The sequence below is a fragment of the Lepidochelys olivacea genome (assembly GCF_965140295.1).
Source record: "Lepidochelys olivacea isolate rLepOli2 genome assembly, chromosome: 2".
NCBI lineage: Eukaryota > Metazoa > Chordata > Testudines > Cheloniidae > Lepidochelys > Lepidochelys olivacea.
The window spans coordinates 205762097-205776384 of record NC_140412.1 but is presented as its reverse complement, the minus strand read 5'-3'; the positions used below and the strand labels follow the sequence as shown (position 1 = coordinate 205776384).

General features: G+C 43.7%; 1 protein-coding gene across 2 annotated transcripts in view; it reads right to left on the bottom strand.

Annotated features, from left to right (window-relative positions):
* The window catches only part of ANKRD28 (ankyrin repeat domain 28), a 227539-nt gene that overhangs the window by 60725 nt on the left and 152526 nt on the right, over positions 1-14288 (bottom strand). For both annotated transcript variants that reach the window (XM_084621173.1, XM_084621172.1), the window contains exons 9-11: positions 8813-8891; positions 6939-7053; positions 6389-6471 (exon numbers count right to left, since the gene is read on the bottom strand). In XM_084621173.1, the coding sequence (XP_084477299.1) occupies positions 6389-6471; positions 6939-7053; positions 8813-8891 (277 nt within the window). The remainder of the gene's footprint in view (positions 1-6388; positions 6472-6938; positions 7054-8812; positions 8892-14288) is intronic.

Genomic DNA, 14288 nt, shown 5'->3' with positions numbered 1-14288 from the left:
ACCCGTGGAGTGGCACCTGCCTGGTGCAGTATAAGGGGAGCTGCGCACTCCCCCCACCCTCAGTTCCTTCTTGCCAGACAACTCCGACAGAGGGGAAGGAGGGTGGGATATAGAATAGACATGAGCAACAAATCTCAAAGAACACCAGTTACGGAAAAGGTAACTGTCTTTTCTTCTTCGAGTAATTGCTCATGTGTATTCCACAATAGGCGATTCCAAGCTATATCTGTTGGAGGTGGTTAGGAGTTCACAAGATCCCAGGACGGACGACAGCCTTGCCGAACTTGGCATCATCCCTGGTTTGGGGGACAATCACATGGTGCGAGGTGAACGTGTGAACCGAAGACCACGTGGTAGCCCTACAAATGTCCTGGATGGGGACGTGGGCCACGAAGGCAGCCGATGAGGCCTGCGCCTGAGTCGAGTGTGCCCTCACAATGGGTGGCAGGGGGACACCTGCCAACTCATAACAGGAACGGATTCACAAAGTGATCCGATTGGAAAGCCACTGAGTGGAAATCGGCTGGCCCCTCACGCAGTCAGCCGAGGCGACAAACAGTTGTGAGGACTTTCTGAATGGCTTGGTCCGCTTGAGGTAGAAAGCCAGAGCCCACTGCACATTGAGCGTGTGGAGACGGCGCTCCTCACTGGACGCGTGAGGCTTGGGGCAGAGGACCAGTAGAAAAATGTCCTGACCCATGTGGTAGGCGGAGACCACCTTCGGGAGGAACGCGGGGTGTGGGCGGAGCTGGACCTTGTCTTTATGAAAGACTGTGTAAAGGCGGCTCGGATATCAGGACCCTGAGCTCCGAGACTCACCTGGCCGACATGACTGCAACCAGGAAGGCCACCTTCCACGAGAGGTGAGCCCAGGAGCACATGGCCACTGGTTCAGACGGGGGCCCCATGAGACGAGCCAACACCAGGTTTAGACTGCGAGAACGGGTGTCTAGAATACAGAAAAAGATGATCCAAACCCTTAAGGAACCTGCCAGTCATAGCATGGGAAAATACTGTGTACCCTTGCACCAGCGGATGGAAGGCCGATATGGCTGCCAGGTGAACCTTGACTGACGAGGGCACCAGGGCCTGGGTCCTCAGGTGGAGGAGGTAATCAAGGATAAGCTGGATCAGGGCGGTCACCGGGGAGACAGCCTGGTCCACCGCACACCTAGAAAACTGGGACCACTTCACCAAATAAGCACAGGGCCATCTACTTTCGAGGAGGATGTGCTGCACCTGCTCTGAGCTCGTTCTTTCCTCTCCACCTAACCACTGAGCAGCCATGCCGCGACGTGAAGAGCCACCAGGTTGGGGTGGAGGAGGCGGCCCTGGTCCTGAGAAGCAGGTCTGGGCGGAGCAGCAACAGCCAAGACAGAGCTACTGCCAGGCCCATGAGGGTCCCATACCAATGCTGCCTGGGCCACACCAGAACAATCAGGAGGACCCGGGCCTTGTCTGTCTATCTTCTCCAGGACCCTGCTGATTAGAGGGAACGGGGGAAAAGGTTAGAGAAGCTGGCCTGACCAGGACAGGAGAAAGACATCGGAGATAGCACCCCTCCCCAGACCCCCCCGGAGCAGAACCGGGGGCATCGCCGGTGGGCCACTTCCAGGAGCAGGGACCACTCGTGTTGTGAGGAAAAGTCCTTGCACAAGCAATCCCCACTCTCGTTCCAGGCGCCCGGTAGGTGGAAGGCCTTCAAGTGGATGTTGTGGGCTATACAGAAGTCCCATAGTCTGAGGGCTTTGCAGCAGAGGGCAGAGGATCGGGCTCCGCCTTGCCTGTTGGTATAGAACATTGAGTCCATGAGGACCCTGACTACCTTGCCCTCCAGGTGTGAGCGGAAGGCCATACATGCCAGCCGCACCGGCCTGAGCTCCTTGACGTTTATATGTAAGGTCAGGTCTTGAGCCGACCGCAGGCCTTGGGTCTGAAAGTTCCCCACATGGGCCCCCCAACCCAGGTCGGACACATCGGACCCCAGCTCCAATGACGGGGCCCTGTCCCTTAACGGGACCCCTTGGAGCATGTTGTTTGGGGCGGACCACCACCGTAGGGAGGTGATCACAGAGTCCAGCACGGTGAGGACCTTGTCCATCCTGTCCGTGGCCTGGGAGAACTTCGAGGCCAACCAGAGCTGGAGGGGCCTCATCCTGAGCCTGGCATAACGGACCATGTACGTGCATGCCAACATGTGACCCAAGAGTTGTAGGCAAACCCTGGCTGTTGTTACCGGGAACCTTGTGACCAAATCGATGAGAGTTTTCAGGGTCTCGAATCTGTCTGGCAGGAGAGAGGCCCTGGCCGACACTGCGTCCAGGAGCACCCTGATAAACTCTATGCATTGGAGCGGGACTAACATGGACTTGGTGTTGTTTACCAATAGGCCCAAGGCAGTGCACGTGGACAGGAGGAGCACCATGTGATCCCTCACCTGTGACCGGGAGGTGTCGTTGACAAGCCAATCATCCAGATAGGAAAATATCTGGACCCCTCGTCGTCTGAGGTAGGCCACTACCACTGACATGTATTTTGTAAACACCGTGGGGGCAGTGGACAGACCAAACGGGAGGACCGTGAATTGGTAATGATTCTGTCCCACCACGAAATGGAGGAAGTGCCTGTGCCCCTCAAATATGTGGTTGTAGAAGTATGCATCCTGTAGATCGAGGGCAGCGTACCAGTCCCTGGGATCCAGGGAGGGGATGATGGAGGCCAGAGAGACCATGCAGAACTTGAGCTTCACCACGTACTGGTTCAGACCTCGTCCCAGGCCACCTGGAGGGCTTCAGGCATGGACGGCATCTGGACATCCGGAGAGGCCTGTTCCAAAGGGGCTGGGCTACTCTGCTCAATGTGAGTCAGAGGCCTGGGGCCCAGTGGGAATCGAGGACTGCCTGACATGGGCCTAGCCTCTGTCCCAGACTTCCCTCGGTGCCGCTGCGAAAAGGGAGTCTTCCTGGCCCTCTTGGCGTGCCCGTGAGTGAGGAGCGGTGCCGACTGGTTGATGGCACCGGAGGGTGGCTGTATACCAACGCCGCGGTGCCGGGTACCAGTTCGGAGCGGCGTGCTGGGGTCGGAGTCAGCGCCAACTCCATCAGGATGGCCCAGAGCCTAATATCCCTTTCTCTTTTAGTCTGCGGCTTAAATGACTTGCAAATCTTCCACCTTTCGCTGATATAGGTTTCTCCCAAGCAGCACAAACAGTCTGCGTGCGGGTCACTTCTTGGCACAGAATGCCTACAAGAGCCATACAACTTAAATCCCGGGGCGCGGGGCATGCCCCGGCTCGGGCTCACTGACTAACTAAACAGCTATCTAACTACAGGTACTAATGCTGAACGAATGAACAGTTCTGGGGACGAGCTACAGCAAAGCTGGAGCGGAGCAGAGCAGTTCTGACGTACCTTCACTGGTGGCAAGAAGGAACTGAGGGTGGGGGGGAGCATGCAGCTTCCCTTATACCACGCCAGGCAGGCACCACTCCAGGGGTCATGGGGGGCGCTCTCCCCTACGGGTACTGCTAGGGGAAAAACTTCCGGCAACTGTGCACATGGCACGCACGCACATCTATTGTGGAATACACATGAGCAACCACTCAAAGAAGAAGAAATGCTTTTGTGCACACCACAAAATTAACTTGTAAACTCATTACCCCAAATATCACAGAGGCCGAGAGTTTAATAGGGTTCAAAAAAGGATTAGAAATTCAAATGGATAATGAGAACATTAAGTTGCATTAGAGTACCTCCTACCCCAAGAAAAACTCATGCTTCAGGGCTTTAGCTAACCACTGAAGTAGGGTTAGAAAGAAACTTCCCAGTGAGAAAACTAGTCCACAACTGTCCATTGAAGAGTTTCTTGTACTTTCCTCCTAAACATCTGGCACTGACTTCTGTCAAACACGATACTGGACTAGATGGACCACTGGTCTGATCCAGTATGGCAATTCCCATGTTCCCAAGTGACCTATCAAGATTTCTTTCACTAAAATGCCACTGTTTTAGGCACAATGTATTACAGGCATGCAGGATGGAATATCAGTGAAGGACTAGGAGAATTACAGTTGTCTGAGTGACTTTAACAGTGCAAGTCCATACTTAATCATTATTTAAAATTAAAGTTATAGTTCAATACAATTTCCAAGCTACATTTATAGTTGTAGTTTTCTCAAATATTCTCTTGAGTTTCCCTTTCAAATAACTGATAGATGTTCACAATGATAACTCCAATTTCAGGTTTTTTTGCTGGGATTCAATTTTTTTTGTCTTGTTTTTTCCTTAATTTAAGAATTTCTTAGTGACCGGAATTAGTGAACTACACAGAGATGAATTCCAGTTCTCCCCACATTTTCCCCCACTATGCTTCCCCTCTTTCTTCATCCCAAACTGGATGGACCCTAGGTATGTGTCCCATCTCCATTTCCCTCTCGCATAGAGAGGGCACATAAAGCTAGTTAGTGATCTGATTTGAGAAGTGGTCCCTAGATTACTAATATGGGCTGTCTCTACTGCCCCTATTTGGCACTCTCCCTCTCATTAACCCCCTAGGAGGCCTCACCCAAAGTACAAAGTATTTCTCAGTTCTGCTCACTGAACAGTCCATCTCATCACACTAATACCTTGCCTGACACCACTGTCTCCATAATGGTCATCCATATAGGGACAAGCAGACTTTGCAAGCTTTGCATCACTGTGATGGATGAATTCAGATTCCAGAGGGGTTCTTAATATATGAATCAACTAATTTCACCCTCCTCCCTGCAAAAAAATACACTAGTCAAAGATACCAATCTTCAATAACATCAACTTATTAAACAGGAGTTTCTAGGCTCCTGGTGTCCAATCTTTTCAGACTGAGTGCTGCACATATAATTTTTAAATGGTCAAGCAACCATGACTGATGCTTTAGATCAGTGGTTCTTAACCTTTACTGCAGCCCTTTGGTTTTCAAAATATGTTCTCGCACCCCTTATCAAAAATCATTGAAGTAGGTCAGTTCTTTAAACCTAGATATATTTTTGTTTGTATATTACAGTAATCGTTAAAGTATAATGTTAATAAATACATCGGTTTGATGAAACAAAGTAGTTGTACTTACGTTCCTGTTCTTAATTTGTGTTTTCGATTATTTACCTTCTAAAAAAAACCTGGCATGTCTCGCACCCCCAGAAAGGGCATCTCATACCCCCTGGGGGTGCATGCACCACAAGTTAAGAACTACTGCTTTAGATTATGTGTGCTGGTCCACATCCCTTTGTGCAACTAACACAGAGAATGGAAATCATCTGCAAGTCCTCTGATGGAGATTACCTTGACATGGGGAAGTCTCCTGTAGGTATACATCTAGTACAACTTTGCACTGTGACAGAAAGGGGAAGTGGCTGGAGCATGCTAAGCTTTGCCTATCCTACAGCTGCACATGGTACCTAATGGACAGTTGTCAGCTGGTGCAAATTACAGCAAGATGCTGGAGAAGAGAATCAACATGCCTACATTTTGGTTCCTCAGCTTCTCTTCCTTTTCCCCTTCTCCTAGGCTTCCACACTTCCCTGTGGTGTGGAAGGGAGTCCTCCTTTTGATAATCACTCTCCTAGGCTCAAGACAGTCAAGCTTTCCTTTTGAGCCCCCTGGAGTTTCCATATCTCATCAGAGAAGCAGACTATGGAGCTGCCAAAATTAATACGTCTTCCCTTCCTTGCCATGCAGTAGGTATTCAGCTGAAAGGGGACTGACACCTTTCAGCATAATCCCAGCTCACAGCAGAGCTGATCCAGGGGTCACAGGGGAAGCAGTACCCTGTACAGTTTCTTCATAGTGAGGGGGTTGATTAAACACTTCAGTTTGAAAGTTGCAGAGTGCTGCTCAGGGAATATGTTTTTAATTCATAATCAAATACAAACATTGTTCTTAATGCAGTTGCCCTCAAGGCATACAGGTTAAAGCATGGAGAGTCACAGGTTGAACAGCACTATTCTAGGCAAAGTTGTACTGGAATCATGACAATTTGGCGTTCGAGGAGCAAGTAAAGAAGATGTTAAAGTGAAATCACCACATGTTTTGAACCACTATAGTTCCTAAACTACTTGTCTAGTTTGTCTCAATCCCTCCAGAAAATATGTGCATAAGATCACACTTGAAATTTCAGGCATATTGCTTCAGTTCTGGCTAAGTTTTACAAGTTTTGAAATTTAGGTTTACCACAGAAAGCTTGCTCCATCTTTAACTATGCAAAGTAGCTCAGACTAGCTAGCACAATCCTCAGCTAACTGATTATTTCTATGTACTACTGAAAAAGGGCTTAAATATTGTGAAATATAACTGAAAATACTAAAAGGTTAATGTATATGTAGTAACCACAACACATTTTTAAAAGAGTATCCTACCTGATGAAAGGAGCTTTCTGCAACAATCTGAAAATCCACTTAATGCTGCCAAATGGAGAGGAAACATCCCATGTACACCCCTCCTAAGATACAGCATAATCAGACATCATAGTCTCATTACAATAAAAGAATCAAGATTGCATGCCAAACTGCACATGTATAGGGTTTCCACAACAAAATCTAATTAGAATGATTAGATCTAAGGAAATCTCTTAATATGTTAAGAAGCTTACTTTCAATCTAAAAATAATGCATTCATTCATGACAGACAGTTAAAATGCATGAGGTTTTGGCTTGCATATTTCAACTATTATATTGAAGTACAAGTTGGCAACACAGTCTACTACTTCTTTTCTGATTGTTTAAACTACAGTGAGATGTGACACTATAACAAGATACAGTATCTGCAAAGAATATGACTGAATGCATTTCTAATCTCATGTTGAATATTTAAAGAGCTAAGAAAGAAATGTGAAACAATACATTACTCTGGCTTACTAATTAATGCATTTCTGAACTATTTTAGCCTATATCCAAGTCAGTAACTTACTTTGCAGTGTCAGCACCACTTGTAATTAGAGTGTTGATTAGTAGCTCATGACCATATCTAGCTGCGATGTGCAAAGGTGTATTTCCATTCTTATCTTCACAGTCTATTTCAGCTCCTACAATATAAAAGTTAGTGTGAATGCACAAAATGGTACATGTGCATATGTTTGTTAGCAAAATGGTGTTAAAGATTAATAAGTTTAAAGTACAAGTAATGTGATGGAATGATTTTTTTGGTTTAAAAATTTAAAATGTTTCAGTGGTATTGAGTACTAATGGTACTCCTAAGGAATTCTACGCCAAAAAATTAAAAATTTTGTGCATAATATTTTAAAATTCTGCAAATTTTTATTTGTCAAAATAACATGGTATAATCTTGCCAGTTTCAATTTTTGTAAAATATTTCAAAATACCTGCCAGAAAGTATGTCTGTAACAATACAGACAACCAAAAAGATTCAGAAAATGTTTTTTTGACAAACAGATTCCTTACTAGGCATATTAATACAAAACTTGAGGTATTTTTATTGGCAGTTATCTTGTTTCCGTGAAATTAAATACAACAGAACCTAGTTTAACCAAGCCTCCATTATCTTGCTCTCTTTATTAACCAAACCACCAGCCGCTAGGGGCTGACACCTAGAGCACCCACCACTAGGGTTGCCACCCTTCTAGCTGTTGGTGACCGGACACCCGAGCCCTGCCCCTGTCACTCACACCTCTTCTCCCCAAAGCCCGGTCCCCATTGCTCATGGGATCATCTCAAGGAGCCTGCCTGCAGGTAAGAGGCAGCCCCAACAGAGCAGGGGCTCGCATGCGTTAATAATCTGGAGTCTCTGCCCAGCCCACGATAACCAGACTTTTGGTTAGGGTTTCTAATTGCTAGTAACTGGACTCTTGAAGCCCCACTTCCCCAAGGCCCTGCCCCTGCTACACCTTGAAGCCCTGCCCCCAGCACTTGCTCAGCATCCCACCTCTACCCCTCCCCCGCAATAACAAGACTTTTGGTTTGGGTGCCCTAGGGTTGCCAGGTACCCTTTTACACTGGATTTTCTGGTCGAAAAGCAGGCACCTGGCAACCCTAAATGGCACTCTGACAGAGAAGCCAAAAACTGATCTGTCTGGGTAAAACCTGGATGGGTGGCAACCCTGCCCACTCCCCAGTTTATGTGGATTTTTGGTCATCCGATCTGGCTCTGGTCCCTATTAGACAGGATAATTGTGGTTCCATTGTAATACATTTGAAACACACAAAACTGGAAAAAGGAAGCATTTTGGTGGAAATCACAAATTCTGCATGAAAAAATAAAATTCTGCAGGGAACATTAATTCTGTGCAAATTCTGCATTCTGCAGTGGTGCAGAATTCCATCAGGAGTATAATGGACAGCGAAGTAAATGCGGGTCTCGTCATTTATCTGTAGAGCAGGGGTTCTCAAACTGGGGGTCGTGACCCTTCAGGGGATCACGAGGATTTTATGTGGGGGGTTGCAAGCTGTCAGCCTCCACCCCCAAGCCCTGCTATGCCTCCAGCATTTATAATAGTGTTAAATATTTAAAAAGTGTTTTTAACTTATAAGGGGGGGGGTCGCATATGGAGGCTTACTGTATAAAAGGGGTCACCAGTACAATAGTTTGAGAACCACTACTGTAGAGGGCAAACTGTTTCTGTAACTCAATGCTGTAGAAAAGGGACAATGATACAAATACCCTTGCTTTTCCATCCTTAAAGTGAAGCTAAAGATGGGTAGGGTCTATACGCATCTTATCAGGGTATAAAAACCTCACTAACTGAAATACTGGCCATAGCAAAATAAGAATGTGAAAATGTCATTAACATTTCAATACATGTACATAAATACTTTTTTTCTTTTTACCATTCTGGATGATGGTTTGTGATCTTGAAAATCTACCATGGATTGCTGTCATATGCAATGGCGTTTTCCCATCTTTACTCTGGGAATAAAACAAAAATAAAAAACTATCAACCCATAGCCAGCTACATTTATCTATCAAAATTAGCAAGGAGAAGTGATCCTTTCCCACCAACACCATCAATTCCCTCTCCACACTACTATAAAACAATTGCTGGTAGTAACAAACCCAGGAGACATTACAGGCTATTCAACACTGCTGTTATCTTGTTCTTGTTAATCCCTTCTCCAGCTCTATTGACAACTCAATGATGCACACTCACTCAGAATTATGCCTTTAGGACAATCAAGAGGATAGTGGCAGCAGACAGTCTTAGCACCAAGAACTACATTTACTTCCTCCCTAAATCTTAAGCCAAAAAAATAAAGCTTCTTTTAAAGAAGTGACTTGTATTCAGTCTGAATACGAGAACCTTATTATAGAACATTACAAAGTGTTAGAAGACTGACATTAAAATATTAATCTGTTTCTTTGCTGTTACTTTAAAATGAAACTCATAAGTAATTCATCACAAACCACAAATAATCCTTAAGGCGAACTATTCAACTACAGGTTTCAGAGTAGCAGCTGGGTTAGTCTGTATTCGCAAAAAGAAAAGGAATACTTGTGGCACCTTAGAGACTAACAAATTTATTTGAGCATAAACTTTCGTGAGCTACAACATCGAAAGCACCCGATGAAGTGAGCTGTAAGGCGCCACAAGTACTCCTTTTCTTTTTATTCAACCACAGAGGGTACTGCACATTTGACACACATGAAAAGTACAATTAACCACTCACCCAAAAAAGGTACCCTGAAATTAGGTCAACACAGAGGGGATTCTAGTTTTTAAAAGCACTATCTAAATGCATTCATAAACTGTCTCTCCTATGAAATTTAGTCCATAGTTAGCACATTACAGGTTAATGAAAAACCTATATGCACACAAAAAAAAGTTACACACACACAAAAAATACTAGGCAATGTGACACTAATTTGCAACCATCATATTACCATAGAAAATTATACCATTTTCTATTTCCGTAGGTGCACATACACAACGTATTCATTCTACTGTATGCAGTTAATTAACACAAAATTCCCTATTGCAAGGGGACAAAGTTGAACTTGCTGTGGGAACCTCCCCACTAAATATTTTGATGGTGTGCAATTAAATTCAGAACCAGAACATACAGGTAAGATTTTAGGAATATTATACTTCCTCCAAGAGTTTTGGGTTTTTTGTTTTTTTTAATATATAAAGTATTCTAAAATAAATAAGTTGAGAAGAAGTATACACAGAACTACAAGAACAGATTCCTTAGACAATGAACAGCAGCTTCACTCCACTGCACCAAAAATATGAGCCTTTCAAATATTTCCTTTCTTCCTTGGAAGTCTTCCATCTAAGTACCGATCAAGCCTGCCCTCGCTAAGCTTATGACATCTGACATGATCATAGCCCACAGTAAAATAGCTGCAGGCTAATTGTTATTTGGTTGCATTCACTGAAGCTCAATGAAGTGAGATAATAGAAGATTAAAACACAAGTCTCTTGTATAATGTACCATCAGGCAATATATGTCTATAAAATACTTATTTTTTTTCCAAAACACAAAAATATCTAGGAGAAGCCATTGTTATTACACAGCAACACCAAGCCCAGAACACCAGGTATTCTCAAGTGGTCAACCATCCATGCCTAAACTTGGCTTCACTTAAAATTAGATATATCCAGTCTACTCAGATCACTGAGACCATTTCTTTTCAAGAATCCAGCTGATACTAGTTCAAATACAATTTATAGTTTCCCATATACATCCGATAATATACTTCTACACATGCAAAATCGTTATTTGAGTTTGCTATACTCTTTTTAGACTGAATGTTGCAGGAAAGGAATAGTGTTGAGCAGTAGTTGCTAGGATTTAAAGATCTAAATTACTGTATGGATAGTGACAATTTTGTACCTGCCAAAACAATCGATATTTCCCCCCTCCTATGGAAAATGGATGAAGGGGGAAACATATCAAAAGTTCAAACTTTCTGCTAGCTCACTAATCTCTTGTATGCTTTCCTCCCAGAGGTGAAGCCAACAAGAATGGAGTGAACATTTCAAAGTCTCCAGAACACCCAGTGATCAAGGTTCACAGCATATGCACACATACATCTTCCACCTATCCCAGATGCCCACCTATGCCCCCTCTACATCTCTAAAAATCATGTAGATGACAGTGGAAAGAATTATAGTAGAATCTAAACTTACAAAGTAATATATTTGTGATTATAAATAGAATATTGTATTTTTATGACAGTTGCCAAAAACTGTACAAATATTTTGAACTTTAGCATTAAAAGCCAAAAATCAAGATTATATTTAAAAATAAAAAATTGAGCACAGCTGAAATCCTCTATACATATTGCTGAAAAGTTTTACAATAAACTCTACTGAATAAGAGTAGTCTAAAGAAACAAAAACCACAACAATATAAAATCCTGCTATTTTAACTAAAGGAATAATCCTTCGCGAAAACAAGGAATATAAAGTGGGTATTTGTCCCTAAAACAGGGAACAATCATCCTACTCAATATCTGAAAACCAGAATTGACTGCGCAGAGCTGGAATACTCTATTACTGAAAAGTTAACACTACTACAACCACCTCTGCAAAGTAAAGCTACTACAAAGTCAATCTCCCTCCTTCCCTGCAAAAAAGAGAATTCCCATTTTAATTAAATAACCATCGGCAAAGCAGAAGAGAAATACCAATCTTAGTTACATCAATATAAACGCATAGTATTTCCATTAATTTTAATGCAATTACACTGCATTTATACCAGTGTAAAAGAGATTAGGCCCTTAAACTTCTCTTGTAAGCTCATATATACCCTTCCCTGCAAATGGATCCAGCAAAGCAACAAAGTTCTGGGATGCAGCCAAGGATCTGGATCTCCTTGATGTGAGGGGCACGCTCACTTTTCCCGTCATCGGTACCAGTGCTGAGGTTCTTCCCCGGCACAGAAGAGTCTTGTGTTTTTGAAGTGCTGGAGATGGCGGTACCAACTGTTTATTGCTTGGAACTGCTGGATCCCATTGTTAATGGATCATCTTCTTGTACCTGTGGGACTTAGAATGCATTCCACTGTCTTGGGCCGAACTGGTGGAGGGAATGTTGATTTCCTTGGATTTTCAGGAAGATTTAGTCCCATGCTTATGGGATTGCATCCTAATCTCCCAAATAAGCCATGCTATCGGGTCAGCGGGGGTGGTTCTGCTGGCACTGGAGTCGGACATAGTCGTGGGAGGCACACGCCTCGCTGAATTAGCTGTGACGTGAGCTTCTCCCAGGCAGCAGAGGCAGTGTTGGAGGTCATCGCTGATCGAGAAAGATTGCATACAGGAGGCGCAGAGTTTGTAGCCTGGAGCTCTGGGCATAATCCAATATCTGCACGCTGCATGGGGCAGCGGAGAAGTCCCTAAAGTCTACTCTAAACTAACATTAAAACTATTAATTACTAAAACCGGGAAAGAAATAAAACTAGTAAAACTACAGTTAAAACTGCTAAAACTATTTACAACTATGCTTTTTACAATTGCATCAGACGAGGACTATGAAGGTTCCGACCTGGAACTTGCAGTGGTGAGAAGGAACTGGAGACGCAGTCAGTCCATCCCGCCCTTTATTGCATTGGACAGAAGCACAAGGCAAGCCAAGGCACATGCACAGACTAACAGACACTACTTTCAAACTCTCCAACTCTGGGTGCATGGTGCACATGAGTAAACCCCTAGTGGAATACAATAGGTACCATCACTCAAAGATGAACCCTATGTTTAGGAGGGTGGAGAGAAAAAGATATTGGGCATAAGAATAGTAGTTTAAATATCGGTTTTCAACCTGGGAATGATCTGACTCTTCCAATATCACCCATTTGGCTGAAATATAAATATCAGCTGGCTTTGAGATTGAGTGTGCCAGGTTATTCTTGGAGTTGATAGCTGACCAGGATCTGCTAGCTTCCCAAATTATTTTAATACAATTTGCTCATACATTTATTTTTATGGCTTTTGTTAACCTAATTTATTTAAAATAAATCTGGAAACTTGTATGGATCAGATGTCCTCCAGCCAGACATCAGAGCCTGTAGCTAACCGAGAAGATCTCTGGTGTATCTATCAATAAGCCACTTCTTGCTGCTCCATAGAACCTGCTCCCCTTAGTCCTCATGCTAGACATTTTGGTAGCAAGGAATGGGACCAATTAGCGCTTTCGGCATCTGGAAAGGCATGGGAGGCAGCACAGGATTTTGGAGGTAGTTGCTGTTTTTGGAGGGATGTATCTCTCTAGTTCCTCCCATTTGTGGGCAGGAGCAGAGATAACCAGATTTTGCGGGGGGGGAGGGAGGGTGTTTATGACATTTGAACTCTAAGTTCCATAAAAAAAACCCAATTTCCCCTTGTCTCTACCTTAATAGCCATCCACACACCAATAACAAATGGACAGGCACATTACCTGAATGTTTATGAGGACAACTGTCATCATCAGACTTGAGTGCACCTCATACTAAAATAGGGCAGTTCCCACCTCTCTCTGATAGCTGTTTCAGGGCTCTTAGTTTGCAAACTTAGGAAGACCTCACAGCATTTTTCTATATTCAAACTTATTTTTGCAACCATAAGGGTTAGAAATTTAAATTTTATAAGTCAAAGGAAATATTTTCAACAGAGGTGGATTCTATGGCAAGTCCTACAGCCATGGAATTATGGCCATGAGTACATTTTTTCTCTCAGTCCATTTGGGGCCACTAATATCCTGACCATGTCAGCCAGCAATCTGCGTCCTTCGACTGGCTAGGTCTGCACTGCATCAAGTAAAAGTTTTGGTTCCTTACCTTTAAGGCCCTTCACAACTCAACCCCTCCCTATTTATTGACTCTAGAATCTTCTGTTGCCCTTCACCGCTCTACTAAAGATGCCAGCCTTGTTTGCCTGTGTATATTTCTCCCACAAACAGTTGTGTGATTTCTTCCACACTGGTTCTTATTTATGGAGCACTCTCAGAAATATTCTGTAAAACTACTAACCTCTTTAAAAATTTCTTCTCAAAACCAGCTTTTACTGTTATGCATATGGGACACTTCTAACAGATAATGGCCAATATGGACTTCTGACATTTATCTTATTTAGTGGGCCCATCTAAATGCATGTTACTTCATTGTCTCCCTCATCTTTCCCCCCTTATTCCTTCAGATTGTATACCCACTATTTGCATTTCATCTTAAATTAGACTGTAAGACTGGGGGCAAGGACTGTCATTTACTCGTTGTCTGTAGAACCCCTAGCACCACAATCCTGATGAGTATACAGGTACTATTGTAATAAAAATATATTAAACCTTGTAATTTAAATTATAATATCTGATATAAAGACACAGATGTA